This window comes from Anolis carolinensis, chromosome 6 (genome assembly GCF_035594765.1).
Source record: "Anolis carolinensis isolate JA03-04 chromosome 6, rAnoCar3.1.pri, whole genome shotgun sequence".
Classification (NCBI taxonomy): domain Eukaryota; kingdom Metazoa; phylum Chordata; class Lepidosauria; order Squamata; family Dactyloidae; genus Anolis; species Anolis carolinensis.
The window spans coordinates 71638739-71661978 of record NC_085846.1 but is presented as its reverse complement, the minus strand read 5'-3'; the positions used below and the strand labels follow the sequence as shown (position 1 = coordinate 71661978).

Below are 23240 nucleotides of genomic sequence, written 5' to 3'. Positions count from 1 at the left end.
CATAGCATTATTGCGTACTGAACTACTTTTTCTGTCAAATTTGTTGTATAACATGATGTTTTGGTGCTTAATTTGTAAAATCATAACCTAATTTGATGTTTAATAGGCTTTTCCTTAATCCTTCCTTATTATCCAACATATTCGCTTATCCAACATTCTGCCGGCCCGTTTATGTTGGATAAGTGAGACTCTACTGTATATAGATAGATTATCCATTATTCATGACTACATTGAAACTAGAATAGAGAGAAATCAGCGTGGAAACTGCAAGGGGTACCATAGAAAATTATAAATTAAATTATTAATTAAAATTATACATTTTTTAAAATTTAAACTATACATATTGCGAAATTATGGCTTTTTTTCCTTGAAGTGACACACCACCCAAGTCATGCTAGGTTTTTTTTTTGGTGAATTTTGACACACCAAGCGCAAAAGGTTGCCCATCATTGCCATAAGGCCTCTTGCAAGTGTGTGTGCCTTTTAAATTTCCTGTCGATTTATGGCGGACGGAATGCATCTCCCACCAGCGTCTCCGCCTTCAAGGCCTCTTGAGAAGTTTGAAGAAGTGGCAAGGGCTGCTCTTCTTCCCCACGCAACACCTTCATATTCGTTTGTGCGGGAAAGAAACAGTTCCAGAGGAGGAGGCCATGACGTGTTTCTCCAGGCGCCGTGCAGACCTTGGTGGAAACCACGGATTTTTTTCCCCGCCCTGTCCCGCCCCCACAGCCCCGAGGAAGAGGGCGAAGAAAGAAGCCTGCCACACGCCCCAAAAGGGCTGCGGGATGGCGCCCGGGGTGGCCAGGGTGATCCGCACCGACGCCAGCACCAGCCGGGCCGCCTCTTCCCCGACAGACGCCGGGCTCGTCGACCGAGGCTACGCGGGGTCCTGCCCAGCCATGTTGAAGGCGGCCCAGATGGTAAGAAGCTTCTGGACAGCTATATAGAGCAAGCATGGGCAAACTTGGGCCCTTCAGGTGTTTTGGACTTCAACTCCCACAATTCCTAACAGCCGGTAGGCTGTTAGGAATTGTGGGAGTTGAAGTCCAAAACACCTGAAGGGCCCAAGTTTGCCCATGACTGATATAGAGGGAAACACGTGTCCCTTCTCCTGTCCCTCAGGGCCTTTGTCCCCAGGAATTGGCGCCAAAGCTCCACATTTCACCTCAGAGGAAACTGAAGTGTCCAGCTGGAGTGGAGGGAGGGAATTGCTGTGTCTGGGTGTCTATCTTCCATTGCCAAAATTGCACAATCTGGAGCAATGTGAGAACTCCACTCTTTCTCCAGGTCGGTAGTAGTAAATGGCCAGTTGTACAAGTCAACACCCTAGCAGCATCCCTGCCCCTCTGTGTCCAAACTCTTGCCACTTCTTCACATTCATTGTCCATGACATGCGAGTGTGGAGAAGAGCAAACCACAGACCACCCATTACAATGCAGCCTGAGCCCTGTCACATGCACTATGGAGGACCTTCTTACAGCAACACCAGAGGCACTCCCAAGTAGCCAGCTTTTTGTCAAAGGACATTTAGTATAATGCCAAGTTGTTATTGCTGTGTGTGTGTTTTCCCCTCTTTTTTAACTTTGTGTTTTCGAATACATTACAACTCTTTTGCCATTTCAATCTTATGTCTGCAAAACATTAATAGAAGTGCTATATTTGGATGAGCGGCCCCTGGTGGCACAGTGTATTAAAGCGCTGAGCTGCTGAACTTGCGGACTGAAAGGTGCCAGGTTCAAATCCCGGGAGCGGAATGAGCGCCCGCTGTTAGCCCCAGCTCCTGCCAACCTAGCAGTTCGAAAACATGCAAATGTGAGTAGATTAATAGGTACCGCTCCAGAGGGAAGGTAATGGCGCTCCATGCAGTCATGCCAGCCACATGACCTGGAGATGTCTATAGACAATGCTGGCTCTTCGGCTTAGAAATGGAGATGAGCACCAACACCCAGAGTCGATCATGACTGGACTTAACGTCAGGGGAAACCTTTACCTTTTTTATATTTGGATGTTTTGTAGATGCACAAAGCTTCTGATGGCCACCTTTACCCTCAACCTCTCCTCCAAACACCACACAGTACTTACAGAGTGCACCTTATATATGAAATGTTACCAGGGAAATTTTTCCGGGCTGTATGGCCATGTTCCAGAAGTATTATCTCCTGACGTTTCGCCCACATCTATGGCAGGCATCCTCAGAGGCATACCTCACAACCTCTGAGGATGCCTGCCATAGATGTGGGCAAAACGTCAGGAGATAATACTTCTGGAACATGGCCATACATCCCGGAAAACATACAACAACCCTGTGATCCCGGCCATGAAAGCCTTCGACAACACTTACCAGGGAAATCTGCTGAACTATTTGAGTTGAAATGAAATCTTTGGAGATACTACATCTGAGGCCCCTTCTACATAGCTGAATAAAATCCTACATTATCTACTTTGAACTGGAATATATGGCAGTGTGGACTCATAACGTAGTTCAAGGCAGATATTATGGAACATCTGATAAGCCTTGATATTCTGGGTTATATGGCTGTGTGGAATGGCCCTTCAAAACCAATGCTGATTTGCTTTTTACCATCTGCAACATCATGGATGTCTGCAATTTCCTCTGAAGTGGTAATACATAGTCGCCTGGGGCTACTGCCCTCCTTCTCGTTGACATCACCCACTTTCTCTCTCCCCTCAGGTCTTTCTCCCAGCCACACACAAAACTACTTCCAGCACTAGGCCCTCATCTACACTGGACATTAGGACATTAGCTGCATTATATGAGCCTATACTGACCATGTACAGGCAATCTCCAAAGTACAAACATCCACTCATAGTTAAGAATGGAACTGAGACAACAGAAAATGTGAAAAATCTACCCCTCAGAAGGGAAATTCACCCCTGAAAGAGTTATCATGGGGGAAAGCTATCTCCACTGAAGCTTTTTCACCAGTCTTTGTTTCCACAACAAGTCAATTTTTTTCAAATCTAAATATCACAGGGACAGAAAGTGAGGTGAATCTTCTGAACAGGGGCACAGATAGTGATAGAAACATCACAGGGGTTTTAACCCCTTCTTATGCTATCCAAAACTGAACCTATCTTATTTGTATCTTGGGGACTGCCTGTACATTATAGATGGTTTAGGTCTAGGCTATTTGGCCAATCATATTCTCTTGTACAAACCTGCCCAGGCCTTGAGATTTTCTGGAGAGGACCTTCTCTTGGTCCCACCTCCATCTCAAACTCAGTTGGCAGGAACGAGAGAGCCAACCTTTCTTCTCAGTGGTTGCCCCTCAACTCTGGAACTCCCTGCCCAGGGAAGCCAGAATCGTCCCCTCCCTGCTGTCCGTCCAGCAGCCGGCTAAAACCTTTTTAGTCAGGCAGGCTTTCAAAGATGGTGTTTAAGATCAATTCAGGGGGTGCTGTAGTCTCCTTCAGGGAACATAAAGCGGGGTAATAGTAGTAGTAGTAGTAGTAATAATAATAATAATAATAATAATAATAATAATAATAATAATAATAATATAGCAGGGTAAATGGGCCCTGTATTGAATGAGTGTACATAGGGCTTAATGCTCAAATGAGTTTTGTGTATGTCTGGGGAAAGCAGCTTTATAGGGACTACAGTACAAAATGCATCTACACTAGGGGTGTCAAAGTCATTTTCATTAAGGGCCACCTCAGCCATAGGGTTGACTTCAAAAGACCCTTGAATCCATGGACAGAGAATCCACAGATATGGAGAGCCAACTCTAATTTTTTACGTAGTGATCAGTGCTCTATAGTTTTTACCAAGTTTAGATCTCCAGGTGTTATTGAACAGCAACTCCTATCACTCTTGATTATCCATCATGCCGACTGGGGATAACGGGGACTTCAACCCAACAGCACTTATGGCTCTAAGGATGGGGAAAGGTTAAAGAATGTTTTAAAGTCAGACATAGAATCATAGAGTCATAGAATTGGAAGAGACCACATGGGCCATCTAGTCCAACCCCATGTCATGCAAGAAAAGAACAATCAAAGTACCCCTGACAGAAGGCCATCCAGCCTATATTTAAAAGCCTCCATGGAGAGATCTTCCACCACACTTCGAGGCAAAGAGATCCACTGCTGGATAGCCCTGACAGTCAGGAAGTTCATCCTAATGTTCAAGTGGAATCTCCTTTGCTGTAATTTGAACCCATTGCTCTGAGACATCCTATCCATGTGACATCCTGTCTGTCTTTCACGTCAGTAGAATTAAGCCATTTATATATTTCTTTTTAAAGAAAAACGGAAGTTTACTTTCACAACATTTGAAAGCTTCTGCATTAAAATATTGCTAGAAATCTAATTAGGAAGTACACGTGGAACAAATTTTCTCAAAGCAGAAAGCTGTTCTTGATTCTCCTTTTAAAGCTTATACATGAAACACATTGAATAGGAGTTTAAAAAATATGAAGTCTATAAATATTAGAAGACGATTAGAAGATGATTTGCGTGGTGAAATCACTGGTGATTTCCTATAGTACCCCCCAGAATCATCTTTTTAAAAACAGGAACTCCCAACAGTGTGTTTCCTGTTCAGTGGCAGACTGGATGTTGAGATGTTTTGCTGTCAGCTACTTCCGCTAAACTTGCAGCAACACTATAAAGTTCAGGCTAAGGGAACACTGGTGCAAATAGTGACATTTGGAGATTTAAAATAGCATTCTGATCAAATGCTTCACTATCAAGTTCCAGTTTGTTTTGTTGAGGTTCTTATCGTTCATATTCATGTTGTGTACATTGTTGATGGCTGGTATCCAGATGTTGCTAGGGGGAAATTAATTTTCTGGCTTGCTTTTTTTTCAGTCTGTCGACTGTTACAAGAAGCTTAGACAGGAAATTCTAGAATAGATAAGTTGGGGCATATGAGCAGCAAGAGAGATTTTAGCACCATAGCCCAGATCATCAAATGCTTCAAGGAGAATCAGAGAAATATGTCAGGGAGCCCTGTATTTTACAAATTGATTTCTGGTAAAGCATCCTTCTCATCACCCCACTACCACCTTATATCATATCCTTGCATCACCCATTTGGACTCCCAAATAAACCAAAGACTTCAATTAACTGCCATTTCCATCTGTTCGTAGTTACATTTTAACAGGCTTGATTGATGCTTTTGGAGACAGTGCTCATGCCAGGAAAAAACAATTTGAATTGCCTGTATTGAGCAGTCAACAGCTTTTGAAAATTTAAAAAACAAATTTACAGCACCTGTCTGTAATTATTCTGAGTTGATCCCTTTTAGAGTCTGCCATGTCTCCAAATATTATGCAGACATTTCAGGATTTTTTTTAAAGACGATTGTCCTTTTTGTTTTCCCAGAGTGACAGAAAAGGACTAGTGATCTGGATCCCTAAATTTCAGTTTGGGTTTAGGATCTGGGTTAGATTCATAGAACTGGGGACCTCATAGATAGATCTAATCCAGGCATGGGGAAACGAAGGCCCCCCAATGCGGCCCCAAGGCAAAAAAGTTTGCCTATGCCTGATCTAATCTATACAGTACATTCAGATGTAGGTTTCAATGATTTTTTTTTTTAGGACAGAACAAATGTATTTTCTTTCTTCCAGTGACTGGTTAGCAGAGAGGTTTTTTAACCTTATAAAATAAGAGCTGCAGGGGAGAAATTGATAATTTTGATTTTAAAAGCATGCTGACTTACATGAATGGGCTCTACAAAAAGTTTTCTGCAAAAAATCTAGGGTACCTGCATCACTGCTGACCCTCTCCTTTCCCCTGCCTTTTTTGACTCAGAACAATTATTTCATTAATAGAGAGAGTGTAGCTGCCATTAACCCACATCCATATCTTTTGTACCATCTAATAATTTTTTTATTATAGGATGTAACCTTGGTTGGTTTCATTCTTTTGTCAAGCAGATTGAAGTGAAATAGAGCAAGCTGTAGTGCTGCTGGACACAGTGATATCACATCACGTATTTTCTTCATTTGTTATAATGAGGAAGAAGGGCAAAAGCCACATGTTCCCCATAAAAATGAAAATAGAACCTCTAGCCCAGATATTTAATTTGCCTTTCCAAGTGTTCTCTTGAGGCCCCTTCCTCAAATCTCACATTTACACACAATTTGGAACGATTCCCTTATGTCCTACTGCCTTTATTAGATACGTTATGCAATAAGTGGAATATAGTTCTGCCTTTCTCTTATACTGGGGTTTGCATTTTTCTGAATACAGACTTTTAAAAGTATTTAAAAGTATTTGACCATAATCCTGTCGGGGTATTGCCTCTTCGTAAGTGGATGTAAGTGGAATTCAAATTGCACAGTTACACAATGACCATATCCAATAAAGAGCTGCTATTAACAGCACCACATAACAGAACTGGTAAAGTCTCCAATGCACATTGATCCCTGACACATAATGTACAATGGAAATGAGGCACATTCATCTTGAAGTGCATCACATCAGTCCTAGTGTGCATTTCAAAATAATAAAACAAAAATGGGTTCCAAAGGGCTCAAAGGACAAGTATCCACTACTACAATGATACAAAGATGTTAAATTTCATTAAACATTATATTATGTACAATGGATCAGTGTGGATTCCAAATAGGTTATAATTCACAAACAAACTGTTGCATTCCCAGTGTAATACATAGTTGTTACATTCACAATAAATATATTTCTTTTCTTATTTCTTCCTGAAAGATAAATGGTTCCCAGTCCACAACCGATTTCAACTCCAAAACAGAGTCTTTGTCTGGTGTTTGGGTTCTTATCAATTAATTCAACAGTTGAAGAATGTAGTCAATTACCGTATGTGTAATATTTTTCATAGTGTGGAACAATAAGTTCTATTTCTTATCAGTGATACTCTGCTGCCAGTTTTATTCAATTGCAATGATAACCCAACCACCAGATAAAGACTCAGTGTTGGAGTCGAAACTGGTTGTGGATTGGGAACCATTTATCTTTCAGGAAGAAATAAGAAAAGAAATATATTTATTGTGAATGTAACAACTATGTATTAACCTGTGAATGTAACAGTTTGCTTATGAATTATAACAACCTATTTGGAATCTACACTGGTCTATTGTACATCATTTCAGTATAATGCCAGAAGTACAGCTTAATGGTGTAACATAAGAAAATGTTGACCATTTGAGTTATGGCAGGTTTTTTTCATGTTAGGAACAACTTGAGAAACTGCATGTCACTTCTGGTGTGAGAGAATTGGTTGTCTGCAAGGACGTTACCCAGGGAATGCTCCGATATATTACTATCCTGTGGGAGGCTTCTCTCATGTCCCCGCATGGGAAGCTGTAGCTGACAGATGGGAACTCATCTCACTCCCTGGATTCGAATCACTGACCTTCGGTCAGCATTGCACCACCAGGGGCTCCTGGTTATGGCAGTGAATTTAGAAAATTATATGGTAGCCATAAGGAGGAAGTGGGAAGCTTTTGCATCCTTTGAGTAACGGTGTAGATCAGGGATAGGAATTATGGGGCCATCCAGATGTTACTGACCATCCAGATACCCTATTTAGAGCAACCAATGGTTGTGTATATTGGGAGTTACGGTTCAACAACATCTGGAGAACTACATTTTTTCATTCCCATGTTTAGATTTACTTCTGAACCCTAAATGGTAGCTAGTATTAGAACAAGATTATTCCCAATAAAGAACTGGCATAACCACCTCTAAGTAATCTTTGCCTAACAAAGCCCTATTAAATGCGTAGACCACCATTAATCCACAGGCAACCTGAAGTTGTATACATACATATACACAAATCCTAGATACGACATACTACAGTAAATCAAATTCAAGTTAACTGACAAAATATAGTTGGTTTAGGGAAAATGATTCTACCAAATGAATCTGCATTCTGGCATGCCACAAGGAGAGGGGAAGCTTGCATAGGCTTATTTTCAGAATGAGGAACCATAGCTTATGGTAGCAACTGAACACAGTCATTGGCTTTGACAAATAATGTGGTAATGCCATGTTTCAGGCAGCATTTTCCCATTGCAAATTATTCTTTCATCTGTTACTTTTTGTTTTGCAAACTTAACATATAAATTGGTTTGTAATAATAATAATCACTAGTGTTCCTCAAAAATTACATGTATGCTCTATGTTGATTTGCGTATCTTTCTGTATTGTAGGTTCATTCTTTCTGTACTGTAATCCAAGTAGTAATTTACAGGGATGTGTTTAAAGTAGTGTTTTCATTGCAAATGGTGTACAGATAATCATGCAAGATTTATTCTTGCTTGTAATAAACATGAATAAGACTATTCATTACTTGTACAGAAAAACAAGGGCTTTGTACAGATGCCTTTTTATGTACTTTAAAGCATATCAACATAACATATTTGTTAATTGCTTTTAATGTAAGGACCACCTTCTTTAATCTAGAATGTGGTGTACAGCATTTGACAGCATGTGGCTGATGCAATAACTCCATGCAGAAGGAAAAAAAGCATATGCTTCTATCTTTAATCCATCCCCGTTCTTTTGGCAGTTATAAATCTATGTGTATGGTATCCCATTCCGCCCACGGGTTTGTTTTCAATGGTTTCAGTCACCTGCTGTCCATAAATAGTACTGATATAAGGTTTGATACTATCAAGGGTTTCAGACACTCATGTGGGTGGGTTGGTCTTAGAACATATCCTCCATGGATAAGTTGGAGGGCTATTGTAGTTTTATTGTGCCTATTTCAAGAGTGGGACTTGTGAAACTCTACAGATGTTGTTGAATGATGACTGCCTACATCCCTAGCTTGCATTGCCAATAACAAGGAATTATGGAACTTGCAGTTCAGTAACATCTGGAGGACTACACAATTTCCAGCCAGAGCTAAAGCTAATGGCTAGCCATATCTAAAACTGATCCATTGAAGCAGTGGGATTTACAGAGATGTTGACTTGACATTCCACAATTGGTTCAGTATGTCTAGTGGTTCGGAAGTTCTGCTCTAGTTTTCACTAACAGTTGGATTCAGTTTTTTTAAGTTGTACTGATTTCACAAAAGCTTACCAGGAAGTATATTGGCAGAGCTCATCTCCCTGATGCATACTTATGCTCAGCAAAGGATGCAGGCAATAGTTGCTCTTCTGTCCATATATGCTCTATCCAGAGGCGTTCTAACTCCAAGCTACTGCCCAGTAACAGGGGTGCACCTGCTATGTTCTGGCTTCTGTGAGGTAGTTGAGAAACATATGCCCATCTTTGACCCCAGTGTAAAACTGTTGAACCTTCTTCCCCAAGTATAAGAGGGTGGCTGGGATTCGTCAGAATACTTCCCTGCAGTGGCCAGGGAAGAAACCATAACAAGGATAATCTCGCCATTGATGTGGAGCTGTGGTAGCAGCATTCTATACTGCCATCTGCAATTTCCTTTGAAATGCTAAATACTGGTATAGCCAGAGGTAAACAGTCAATATAGTATAGTGGTTTGAATGTTGGACTATGTCTCTGGAGACCAGGATTCAATTCCTTGTTTAGCCTAGGAAACCTACTGAGTGATCTTGAGTGAATTGCACACTCTTGGACCCAGAAAAACCTGTGATAGATTCACTTCAGGGTCTTCATAAGTTGGAAATGGCTTGAAAGCATGCAACAAACAAACAACAATGTTGCTTGTTTAGATTTATGACAATATGTTCTTCCTCCCGACTCTTAACTTTTGCCATCTTCCTTCAGTTGGAATTGTTTTTAATTGACTATTTAAAAAATCCTATTTTAGTTTGTTTACATTTGGAACTTATTCCTCCTTGGCTGTGGAACTCCCTCCCCAGTGACATCCGGCAGGCTCCATCCCTTCTGAGTTTCAGAAAAATGGTAAAGACCTGGCTTTGCGAACAAGCGTTTAATGAATGAATTATGATGGCTTTAACTCGCTCCGGACTAAGGTTTACGTGCAAGGTTTATGTGGACGAATGGATTAAGTATTTTATTATACTGTTTTAAATGTATTTATGGGATTGTTTTAAATTGGTTGTTTTATATTGCTATGTTTTATTTTTCTACTGTATTGTGAGCCGCCCTGAGTCCCTTCGGGTGAGAAGGGCGGCATATAAATGATGGAAATAAATAAATAAATTGTATTCCTCATGAAACCCTTTCTTTGACTATTGGTTTTCAGTTATTTCTACTGATAGGATTCATCTGCATCAGATCTTCCTGGTGGACAGATCACAGCACATATAGCTTCTTTGAAATTGTCTCCATCTGTGACTTGGTTATGATTCTCACCTTCTACATTGTCTACATCTTCAGAATCTATCGGACAATGACCTGCATCAACTGGCCGCTGGCAGTAAGTTTTTTTTTAACTCATCATACAAATCACTGCTGTCAATTTCAAGAAGCATAGTGCCATATAATAAATTGTACTTTGATGCTTGTAAAAACAAAACAAACTTTTAAAATAAATTACTAAACTGGAACATAAAAAACATGAATCCCTAGGTGTCACATTTCTACATTTTCTTCCTATCAGCTTTCTTTACTGGGAAGACTTTGCAATCATACATAAGGTTGGGCTGTCAATACTACACTCATGCTTCTTCTAATATAACTAGATTTCTAAATTATATCTTGGACCTTACATTTCATACACTATAAGTTTTGTTCTGTATGTTATTTCCAGCCCTCAAGGTTAGCAACAGGTTAGTCCAGCCTATAATAGTCTGTAGGTCACTAGTAGAAGAAAAGCATAGAGCACATATTTGATAAACAGGAATCCAAATCTCTGTGTTCCCAGTCCCAGAATGGGATGAAATACGGAGGAAGTAACAGTCTTATCAGTTTCAGTCAAACAGTGTCTTTGGGCTCTGCCTTTCATCCAGGAAATATTATCCAGGTCAGAAAGAATGATTCATTTTTGGGTTTCCTGCTTTTCACAATTTGGTTCCAAGAATGAGTACATTTTGGCTGGGATGGCTTTAGCCGGGTCACACAAAAATGTTACATCTAAACTAGGTTATGCTTGTTTATTTTCAGGAATTTCTCCATTACCTAATAGGTACTATCCTGCTTCTCATTGCATCTATTGTGGCAGCAGCAAAAAGTTCCAACTCAGCAGGACTTGCAGCTGGAGCGGTGAGGCTGTTTGCTTGAGAGTGCTTTAAAGAATTTTCTTTCATCCGGTCACAGCTGCAGTCTTGTGTCTTTCAGGGGAATTCTTTCATTTTTCCCTTTAAGTTACTCTTACGTTACATGCATACAGGGAGGTGGTATAACTTACATTACAAGCCCTCGGAGTCTTTTTTCCTGAATATATATTTTTATTTTAAGATATACACATACACAACATTTACAGTTCCCACCACCACCATCACCACAAGAACTCTTTCTTTTATATATTGATCCTTTTTGAGACGATCCTTCTAGATTTACATACTACGAGGGTTGAATGGAAAGTATTGCCTCCACCTTTGTTACTTGGGTTTGGATGGGAATATTTTAATAAATCAAACGCAGAAATAATCCTTAGAATCTACTCTTTAACTACCCCTATTCACTTTTCCACATAATCACCAGACAATTGGATACATTTCTGCCAACGATGAACATGTTTTCTGAAGCCACCACAGAAGTCGACACTCTGTTTCCACAACCAGCGTCTCACAGTACCCATCATGCATAGATCTTCTGATAGCCAAGCAAAGCAATTATGTGACCCATGCGTTCTTGTGAAATGCCAATGGTGCTTGAAATTTCTCTCTGAGTGATACGACGATTGTCCTGAATCAATCTGTCAACCTTTTGCTTGTGAAACTCGGTTGCTGTCACAGGACGTCCAACTCTTTGTGTGTCACACAAGTCAGATGTTCCCACCTCAACATCTTTAAAGTTACTCTCCCAACGACACACAGTACTCACATCAACACAATCACCATAAACAGCTTGCATTCTCTGATGAATCTCCTTTGGGGTGACACCTTCTGCTGTCAAGAAAACAACTGCACGTTGCTTGTCGCATTAACTGACCTTCTGTGCAGGGTTCCATACTTTGCACTTTAACAACACAACCATTCAATGCTAAGGTTCCCCACCAAATGGAACTGTAGAGGAGAGTCTACTGAACAAGCCAGTACCTGCCGCATACCAGTACTGCTATCTGTTGAGGAGTTACGAAGGTGGAGGCATTACTTTTCATTCAACCCTCATATATAACATTTGCATCCCATTTCTTATGGCCTGATCTCTATTATTATTATTATTATTATTATTAGTATTATTAGTATTATTATTATTAATTGAAATCTATCCCACTTTTCTCCCATGGGTGGGATTCAAAGTGGCGTACAACATTAAAAAAATCATACAAATACATTGAACAGCAATACACAATTAAAACATCATATGCCCATTAAAACCCAATTAAGATACCAAATAAAACAATGTTAAAACTAGACTTATTCATAATATAAATCTTGACCCGGTTCCATCTTTCTTCAACTTCTCGCATTCTATTTTCATTACCTTTTAAATCATTTAATTTTACAGCCATAATTTTGAATTCCATTTGATCCACCATATACTGATACCATTTATTTACTGTTCACTTTGATTTCTCTTTCCATCCCTATGCTCTCACTGCTTATGTACACTCAATTATTGCTTCCTGTATTTCCCTATAATTTCCCATTCCCTCTCTTTGTACTAATACCGCTATTTCTTTTGTTATAACCCAATCAAATCCTAATATTTGGTTTGACACATTTCGTATAGTCTGCCAGAAGTATTGTACCTGTTTGCATTCCCACATCATGTGCATAAACTGCCCTTTCTGTTGACATCCATGCCAGCACTGACTGCTCCCCATTTTATAATAGTACACTAATTGACAGGGTGTACAATACCACTCATGTAGCATTTTCCTCCTCGTTTCTCTTACTTTTATATTCCTTATCACCTTTATTGTCTCTACCACTTGTCTCATATATTGTTCTGTAATTTGTAGTTCCATTTCCCACATACTTTTCAAATCCCGTATTATACACCTGTCGACATTGTATATATTTTACTGGTCTGTGCCTTATTTCCTTCCACTTTTTCTCTAATCTTTTGAAAGGCAGTGTCTTCTCTTTCTTTAGTATTGAGATATGTACAAATTGCTCTTATCTGTAGCCAGTGTTTCTGTCCAAGCCATTGTTTAATTTCGTTCTCCCTTACCCTTTTCTCACTAACATATAATTGTTCTACTCTTGTCTCTAAGCCCTCAGATTTTGCACACTGCCTTACCTAGACCCCTTTTTGGTATTTATGCTGAGTGAGAACAGATATTTTTGGCAGCATAAGTATTTTTTCAGGCATTGGTTGCCTGAGGGTCTGGAATGATATAGGATAGGTGACACCTCACTTGAAAACAGTACACGTGAAAGGGATTTAGGAGTCATAGCAGACCACAAGTTGAACATAGTCAACAGTGTGATGTGACAGTTCAAAAATTAAATGTGTTTCTAGGCTGCATCACAAGGGTATAGTGTCTAGATTGAGATAAATCATAGTCCCACTCTATTCTGCTTTGTTCAGGCCCCACCAGGGATACTGTGTCCAATTCTGCAATGTGTCCTGAGAAAGGCAATCGAAATGATCCACTAATCCACCCAGATGCCAGATTGGATCCACATTGTGTTTTCATTGCAACTCCCTCAGTTTCCTTGGAGGCAGAAAGGTCTCCCCACTGTCCAGTCACACTGAACACTGTTTGGCACCATTGGGTTAGACACACTACAGGTCCCCACCCCCGGTGTCCCAGTGGCCCATAGCTGCAACACAGCATCTGTCTGGTCCTCTGCAGCTATGCTGGATCTTATCTAGCTATGCTGGATCACTTTTTGTATCCATTAGAATTAAACAATGCATAAAGTATACTAGTCCAGTATATGGAGGTTTCATAAAACAAGATGCTTCATTTACATTCAACAGATTTTGTGTCAACATGATGCATGCAAGTTGAACATATTCTTTAGTGGTAGTTCCATTTTAAAAATCTCCGTAAGACATATAGGATTTTCTACATTAGATTCTGTATTTAATTTATAGTTTTTTACTCTTGTGTCCTTTTAAACAGGCCTTTGGCTTTTTAGCATCATTCCTTTGCATCTTGAGCATATGGTTATCCTACAAAGTCTCGTGCGTCACTCAGTCAACAGGTGGGTCTAAACATGAAATTCTTTATCTTCCATATAAACTTTACAACCATAGCTTTAAGGAAATTTTACACAATATTTTTAAAATAATTTTGTGCATGAAACAAAATTTGTGTGCACTGAATCATCAGAAAGCAAAGGTGTCACAATCTCATCCATGCATGTGGACCATTTCAGAACTTGGAGGATATCGGAATTCAGTTTCTCCTTCCATGCTCTTACTGGTTTGTTTCTCTTAGATGCTGCTGTATGAGTCTTTTGCTGGGCACACTATGTACACCAAATTATGGATAATCCCTGCCAAGAGAAGAAATTGTGGGGGAAGGAACATTGTATTGGTGATCTTTTTCTTCTTGGCTCCAGCAACCTTTTTCTCCATGGACTGACCACCAAAGAGCCTTCTTCCTCTGATTCTTCTCACATTCCTTTGCCAAATTGGGAGCAGTAGCCATAACTTCTACACTGCATTGCCTTCATGCCTAGTGCCTGCATTCTATCAGCCAACGTTTTGGAGCCCACAAATTGTGAAATGTCATCTTTAAGTATCCTGGTGTCTCTTTTCTTTTCTTTGAACAAGGAGAGAAACCATCCTCTTTGGAATCTAAATGTCAGGGTTTTATGCTTTCTGCTCTGAGCCATCTCCCTGCTTTTTCAAACCATCTGAGAAGGAAATGTGAATTAGGAACTGCCTGAAACATTCATCTGTGGCAAGAAAATGCTTTCAGAAATCCTCTATGAAGCACAAACTATGACGTACTTAGTAGAAACTGGTTTTTTCCTCAGGACGCCCTCTCCTGGCTTTTGGTGCCTAATGGCACAAAACGTTTTTTATAAGTTGGCTTATTAATTTGCTCAATGTGAATATTTCCTTAGAAATTAACCTGCCTCCTCTGTATTCTCATGGCCTTTTTAGTTCATTGTAAATATTTTATTTGTGACAAAATTTTAAATGCAGTTATCAAACTTCACTCTGTCATATTTTCTGATGGATTTGACATCAATTTCCAGGGATTATCAGCACTGATACATGTCTATAAGATAAGTGACTCATTTGGTGAGAAAGACCCTTGTAAAACCAAATTAATCATCATCCACTTTTCTAAATGAGCAGTTTAGTTGTGGCCAATTCTGATGACAGCTATTCCAAAAGAACATTTTTTTCAATCTGGGATCTTGTTTGCTTTATGTTTGTAAGTCAGTTATTTAGTCACCACAGATTCCATTGCACAATGTAAAATTTGGCAGCATTTTTGGATCCCACAAATTATGTTCAAAATACTGCTGATGCTGCATTTTTAAAAGAGATGAATGCTCTCCGAAAGTGTAACAGAAGTATTCATTTAAAGGCAAACCTAACAAAAAAAAATTGCAGGGACAAGCACCAATTCCAAATAATATTGGTCGTGGATTTCAATTTACTTCCCACACTGTCTTTATAATTCCATTTGCAACAAGCTTAATATGTATCTATTTCAATTTCCCATAGTATTTTGGGAAAGGAATACTTGTTTCGTCCCATATACGGTAAAACCAGAAGAATGGGAGAGGAGAAACCTCTGTCTGCTGTTTTCATATAGACCAGTGCCATTAATTCAGATTTATTAATGTTAAACCAGTGGTACACCAGCACTTTTAGTGCACAAAATGGAGCATTGCATTAAGAAAGGCTCTAATCAACCAGAGATGGTTCATGTGAGGTACTCTTTGTGGATGAATTGCTTTTGCATGAGAGGCCAGGCCAAGAAGAGCAACAGCACAGGCTATTATGGCTATGGACTTGGGAAAAGCCTTCATTAATATTGCATACGCAGCAGTTTATCACGCATGAGAGCAAACCAATTATGATCTCTGTGTGCTTCAATTTCACAAGCAGTAGGCAAACATAAAGTTCAGGGAAAAAACCTGCCCCAACTTTTCTTTTTAAAGAACGGCAAGGACATGTCCTAATTTTTATACATCTTTTAAAGTAAGTTGCAATGTTAAAAGTTGACTATGAAAAAAGGAAATGAATAATCAAGATTTAGCACATACCGCACCCAACAGATAATTTTTCAAAGACTGTGGATGTAATAAAAGGTGATAGGTAATAAAAAAAAAAAGTACAGGGAGTCCCCAAGTGACAAACACCCGACTTACAAATTACTCATAATTAAGAATGAGGGTGAGACAACAGGAAGTGGAGGATCTACCTCTAGAAAGAGAAATTCACTCCTGAGTTATCATCGGGAAAAGGTGTCTCCACTGAAGCTTTATAACCAGTTCTTGTTTCCACAACAAGCCAAATTTGTCAAAATCCAATTATCAGGGATAGAAAGTGAGATGAAATCTTCTCAACAGAGGCACAGATGGCAAAACAAACACCACAGGGATGTTCACCTTTCCCTATGTCATCCAAAGCTTTTATATATAGATTTGGGTTGAGTTATACTTTAAAATATACCTGCTCAACATACAAATTCAACTTAAGAACAAACCTACAGAACCTATCTTGTTCGTAACTTGGGGACTGCCTGTACAGTAAAGGGGAACTATGGTAACAAACATTTTCAGTTACATAGAATTGAATTCAGTGCTCAGACACAATCGTCCATTGTTAAGATATTAGGTAATTAGAATCAACAAGTGATTCCATCTTTAGCAAAGAGATTCAATATGCCATATGGTACTTTCAGTCCAGCATTGCCCAATTATCCTTTTGAAAATCATAGCTGCTCCCTGAATCCAAAGCATTTCTTGGATGAAGAGAAGCATATTCTTGGATGCAATGGTTCTAAATTCATTGGGGATTTTCCAAAGACTCCTCAAGTCCATGTGACATTTTGTATGTACTCCGCCACGTGACTTAACATGGCTATATACACAGATCATAACATCATTAAAAACAAAAGCTCACCTGTTTTTTGCCTGCATAAACAATGCTCCAGGCATTCCTTTGGGAGCTGTGTTTTGGAAATAGCAGACCAGCCCAAGTGTTTTTACAGTTTGTTTATGTTTTTCAGTGGTCTCAGGAGGCCTCTACAATTCTAATTCAAGGAGGCATACCAGAATTAACCTGTATAGTGTGTGCTTAGAAATATATTTCTGCTTGTGGCAAGTAGAAAATTCACTCAAAATACGTAAGTGGCAATGTACTGTAATTACCTCACTCTCTATAACAACAGTAACAAGTTTCTTAATTATTTGGATTAGCTCCAGTTCAAATTACCGTAACCCTCAATGGTGGCAAACATATTTACACTGAAGGCAGTTTTAGAGTTTTTCTTCCTGCTTGCTCTAGAATTGGCGAGAATAAATTGGCGACACAGACAAAACAGTTTGGCTGATGGCAAAAGCTCTATCTTGCTGTTTTATTTAAAATATTTTTGTGTGTTTACATCTCATTCTCTACCAAGCTCGTGTTGGTAGAGTTAAAATTGACAGCGAGGGGCACATAGACATTCCCACATTATATTCTTGTAATCTCCAGTTTTAAAATGAAGCAAGTGATGGGCAGACTTTTGATCAAAGACCCTGTAGGCCAATCAGAGCAAAAAAATCTTGGAGTAGATAAAAAGAAACACCTTTTGACCTGCCATAAAATGGTTTTTGATTATTTATTCAAACAATGAATGAGGTGAGTAGTTAAGTACAATATTATAAGAGATTTTCTGTCTTCCTTAAAATGAACATTTAACCTTTGCACTGACAAATGCCATTTTTAATGGTAAGTGAAGAACAGTGGAGAAGAAATAGCTTAGCATTTTCGAATGTGCTCCAACATTTAATCTCTTACAGAGAAGAATGAAGTTGGTAGCACAGCCATTTGCTTAACTCAAATGGCAAATAAATCTGTGACCTGGTTCTAATAGGCAGCACATAATTCATATGTGGAATGATAACATGCCAGTCTCCTTCCACCAAATGCATAATAAGAAATCCTAATATTTCACATTTCAGTCACTCAGTTTATATGTCTATTATGTATCATGTTGGGGAGGCTTTCATGCATGGATCTATATTGTAAGCCCATAAGAATCTACAACCAATGACAATAATTTTAAAAAGCACGATTCAAAGCCAGTTGCAGCATAGCTTCAGGATAGATTCAGCTTCAGATCCCAGTTCAGCTGTGATACTCACTTGCATCTGCCAACATCTTTCAGTTTCTCCTGTCCCATAGGGTTTCTGGGAGTATAAATGATGGGAGAGAAGCATACTGTATATGTTCTTTGAAGAAATAAATGAAAGACACTACATAGAATAAGAAATAGGAATGTCATATTTCCTGCCTGGTGAAGTAGAGTAAGAATATAAAAAGAAAAAAAAACCCATTTGCTACAGAATTGGTACCAGAGATCACTGAAATTGGGGTGCACAATAGAGAGAGAAGCAGAGCAGATACATCTGAAAATTTGAATAGCAGATGGCTTATGTCAAACACTCAGTTTGTTTTTGTTCAGCTAATTTGCTTAGAAAAAATCCACATTTTCCTGGATGTGATGTACCATATAATCTTTAATCACCTAGTAATAATCACTGTCATTACCTCCTTTTTTAGGACCCCAGAGGAACCGTAATATATAGAGAAACAAACACCTTCTGCACTCTGATCTGTAAGAATAATACCCATAAGTGGGTTTTTGCTACCAAATTAGTAACAGCTGAAATAAGACAAATGTTGAACAGCATGCTTTCTACAATTTTTAATAAAAACAATTACAAAATGATTGTGTGATAAGAGCAGACAATAAAAATAGATCATAAAAAGACTATGTCACAAATGTGGAATGAATAAGCTATTAATAAATGTACATAGGTTTTTCTTCCATATCATACATATCCAAATACATTTTTATAAGACATTCTAGCTCCAACTTATGCCAGTTCTGAAATGTTCACAAAGCATTTACCACGATTTATTCTATAATTCCATTGATTCTATAATCGGTATGGTTTCCCTGATTCTGAAATCTTATTCTTTTTTTTCAAAGTTGTCTTCCTATCTTTACTTCTCTCCCTGTTTCAAATGACTTCTACATTACAGATCGGCTTTACAAGACACTCTCTCTGGCTGGCATCCAAGCCACAGTGCAATAAATTATTTGTGTCCAGGCACATGTTAGGCTTATCAGTCTCTAGCACCCATTTCTCCATGCATTGTGTCAAACCATATTTTAATATCTTATGGCTATAGTCATGGGGATCGACTATACATAGGGTGAAAATCAAAATATTCAGCTCAGCATACACAAACTCAAAAGCAACTCTTTTGATTCTGCTTTGCAAAGTCTGTACTTCAGCTCAGAAGTTTGAGAAGTTACTTTTTTGGACAACAACTCCCAGAATCCCACAGTCAGTATGGCATGAAGTGCCATGGGGTTAACAGGTGTGTCCATACTTAAGACTCACTGCAATCAACAGCCTAAATTAGTAATGTTTAATTTCGGAAGTTCTACCACAAGGGTCGGAATCAGGTAGTGCTTCATGTGTCGGACTGAGTGTTTCAGCAGTCCTGCCCTCATAGCCAACAGTCAGGAATATTGTCTGATCACATCAACATGGCTGCATGATCCTCATCTCTGCTCTATACACCCCTGGTACTGTAACAGGTATTGATCCAATCATGTTTCATGTTAAGTCTCCAAAATTATCAACCGTGATGTGAAATTTGAACCATTCATATTTACTGTGTGTTACTTTCAAAGGTGTGGCCACATGCACATATTTGCTGAGATGCAGAGAGATAAATGATATTTAAAATCAGCCTCAGCCAGAAACTGAAAGAATATTTGTGTAAAAGCCATTAATCCCAAATTTATTCCAAAAGGAATCTATACAGCATTCTAGAAATGAGATATTACACAGTTTTAGAGCAGCCCCTAAACAGAGGGTCATAAAACCCTGTTGAATGGGGATGAGGGGTGGTTCAGTCTTGAAGGAGTATACCCTGAATTTGGGCAGAGACATTTTTAGTTAGCAAAATGTTTTCAATAATATAGATCTAACTCAATATCTGAAATACTTATAAGATGAATTAAGTAACAACAAAATTAACAATGGCTTCTCAAAAAATCAGAGATAAGTTTTGTAGAGAAAAAACATTGCAAGCATAATTTGTGTTGATACAAGTGAAAAAGAAGCCTGTAAATAAATACCCTGCACCCCCAATATGTTAAAAACACTCACATCTTGTAAAGAAAAATAAACTTAATTTGTTTCAGTTTTACAGAGTTTCCCTGCCAGATCACTTAGCGGTTGTTCTTCCTTTATATCAGAGATTCACAAACAATGCACTCTGGGTATTTTGGACTTCAGTTTCTTGTGGCTGAGACTGCAGGGAGTTGAATTGCAAAACACCCGGAGAAGCAGAGTTTGGGAATTACTGCTCTACAAGGACAGCTAATCAGGTGGACATTTACAAACTTGTAGTTAGGTAACTACCATTACACCTCTGCATTACTTTGATTTTAACATGAACAAAACAAAAAGTTCTAAGGCAGTTGTGGGAATTGTGCTTTTTGATGACAAGTCCCAAAAGACTTTGCCAGCATAACCACAGGTTGGGAATGAGTTCAACAAAAGCTGGAGGGCCTCATAATCCCCCCCCCCCTTACAAGCAAAAGTATTGCCTACTTTCACCTATGCAGAAAAACACCTATGATTACTAGCTTGACCTTCATCATATACTGCCAGTTAGGTCCACAAATTGTATTTTGCAACTTAATATGCAAAATTACTCCTTAAGTGTAGACTAAACTTTATAGCACAATCCTATGCATATTTATGAAGCCCTAGGTTTACTCCGTAGAAAGTATGCAAAGCATAGCCTTAGTCCCTCCTTGCACACACAAAAAATAATCTCTCAGCTGCTTTCACATCTTTTCCAAATATCCTTCATTAATAAATGCCTGTGAAGTAACATACTTTTTAAAAAATCTCCTTTGACTTTCAACTCTAGTAACAGAAATCCTAGAAAGTAAATTCTGCATAATATTTGAGGACTACAGTTTAGTCAATTAAAATTGTCTAAAAACAATTCCAATTAATAAATAGTAGAAGCCACAACAGAGCAGGTTTCACTCTGCAGCATAAATGGTTCCCTGTTCCCAAATCCCACTGATAGGCTACATTTTTTTAAATTTTTGCTCCAAGACAGACCTTTGTGGAAGCTGCACCTCCTTTCTCGTTTTAACACAGCTCCAATGGTCGGTATGTTATCAAGTCATATCCTGGAAAATATAGGGTATGTTGTGACAGTATCTCACAACACCTGACAATTGGTATTTTGCTTTGATTATAATACACACACACACACACATTTTCTACCTGTAAAAGCCCCCTAGAATAAATATGTCCTACTATATTTATTCCAGAGCTTGGAATGTTTACTTGGGGAGGGGAGACAAAATCCAGTTACTAGTCTGCATTTAATGAACCAATTTGGCAAATCAACCCTTAGGGAAGTTCCACTGATTCAACAGGACTACTATAGTTGGGACTATAATAATGAACTCAAGCTGCCAGAATCCTGCAGCCAGCAAATCAGTATTTGTTCAGAAAAAATAACTTTTTTAGGTTCTATTTGTGTATGGACTTGGGAAAACAGAGGAAACTGTAGAAATATGTCAGAATCACAATTTTAATTTTTTAACAAATAGAATTGGAGAGGGGATAAAGGTTCCTTTTTCTTACATATTTTCTCTCCAAAAATGAGCCCATATAGAATCCTTTAAACTAGAATTTCAATAAATGAAAGGAAGTTTTATCTAGTTAGCTATTTTTCAAAACAGTAAAAGACAGAACATGGACATAATCCATTGTATCTGCCCTAAAGAAGTGTATATCTAATATATGTTTATAGTTATCTCAATTCTCCAAGCCCTTATGTAGAAAAAAGTTAGTGCACAATGGGGCAATGTATGCATAGTATGAAAAAATAGATAATCATTGTAGAAACCCTTTCCCACTCAGGAACCGAATGAGCATGAAATGCTGACTGTTGTGGTAAGGGGTTAAAAACCCAGGGGAAAGTAGCACCTCACAGTGCAATTCTTAAAATATATAATAAAAAGCTTCCTATTCCAAATACTATCAATAAAAGCCTTACAAAACTGTCTATGTTTGTAATTTATAGTCAGGGAGATGTAATATAAGAGGGGAAAATTACGGTATGTCCAAATCAGTCTGTTTTTTGAAATGTGACCTGCTACTAGTGTGTGTATGGAAGTTGCATAGATCACACCATCACAGATGTTATGTCTTCACTTTCTAAAGCGTGTGGTATAGTCAAAGGAGGCCACATATTCCCCATTTCTTTTCAAGCACTGCTCCATCCCACCTTCACTACTGAACTAATTTTATTATCAGATGAAAACACTTAACCCCCTGCGTATTGCTAACTAAAATTTATCTCAGGAGGACTATACAAGTTCATTTTAAGATCCCTTCTTTTCGGAACATATTATAGCCTATTTATTACTGATATAGTAACACATAGAGTTGAAGGGGACACCTGGACAAATCCAGTGTTCCTCTGAGGGTAGATGTGGGGAAACCACAATTCAGGAATTGCATATGAACAGACAGTGTGTTTAGATCAAATATAAGGACGGTGAATTAAAAAACTGAAATAAAAATTAACAATCTGACACCTTAAAAAGTAGGCTCTTTTCCACTTCACTCAGCACCAAACAAGAAGCAGTTGTTGTGGTTTAGAGCTTAGGCTGGTTGGTTATTCAGAGGCTCGTTCTCTCTTGGATTCAGGTGGTTGACTGTGTTTTCTGGTTGCCCCCCTTTTTTCGCTTTCCATTTCTTATAACCTGATAGAAGAGCATCTGCAAGAAAGGCAAGACTGGCAAGATATCCAAATACCTGTTAAAATAAAAAGAGGGAAAGAAATCTATGCATAAATGTCCATTAAATTCAAAAGAATTCAATAATTGCTTTGCAATATCAGCATATGTGTGTGTGTGTCCTGAGAGATGGTGGTAGACAGGCAACACATGACAACGGTCAATACTTTGAAGGGCACTTTGTGACTTGCGAGTAGTGCATTTTGGGTCGTGGCCCCAGGCAGCAGCAGAACAGGCAGTCTAGTAA

The 23240-nt window shown here is 38.7% G+C and overlaps 1 protein-coding gene and 1 long non-coding RNA gene across 6 annotated transcripts in view; one reads left to right on the top strand and one right to left on the bottom strand.

Moving 5' to 3' along the window:
• Positions 1-452: 452 nt before the first annotated feature.
• On the top strand, positions 453-18865 carry cmtm7 (CKLF like MARVEL transmembrane domain containing 7). Of its 5 annotated transcripts, XM_062983935.1 has the most exons (6): positions 510-920; positions 10145-10318; positions 11005-11103; positions 14084-14165; positions 17162-17278; positions 18700-18865. In XM_062983935.1, exons 1-6 carry the CDS (start codon positions 651-653, stop codon positions 18723-18725), a joined length of 768 nt encoding a protein of 255 aa, XP_062840005.1. In that variant the 5' UTR covers positions 510-650; the 3' UTR covers positions 18726-18865. The 5 variants fall into 5 exon arrangements, with proteins under 5 accessions (XP_062840006.1, XP_062840004.1, XP_062840005.1 ...); XM_062983934.1 differs by having other exon boundaries at positions 508-920; positions 17162-18865; XM_062983937.1 differs by lacking the exon at positions 17162-17278 and having other exon boundaries at positions 514-920.
• Positions 18830-23240, bottom strand: part of cmtm6 (CKLF like MARVEL transmembrane domain containing 6) — a 41588-nt gene continuing 37177 nt past the window's right edge. The window contains exon 5 of the long non-coding RNA XR_009999800.1: positions 18830-23012. This is a non-coding gene — a long non-coding RNA (CKLF like MARVEL transmembrane domain containing 6). The remainder of the gene's footprint in view (positions 23013-23240) is intronic.

What these genes read in the sequence shown, in the direction of transcription:
- cmtm7 (XM_062983934.1), top strand. Translation starts at nt 651, where the DNA reads ATGACGTGTTTCTCCAGGCGCCGTGCAGACCTTGGTGGAAACCACGGA. An exon ending in TGTTGAAGGCGGCCCAGATG is followed by an intron (nt 921 to 10,144) that starts GTAAGAAGCTTC and finishes ATTGGTTTTCAG; the next exon opens with TTATTTCTACTGATAGGATT. An exon ending in GTGCGTCACTCAGTCAACAG is followed by an intron (nt 14,166 to 17,161) that starts GTGGGTCTAAAC and finishes TATGTTTTTCAG; the next exon opens with TGGTCTCAGGAGGCCTCTAC.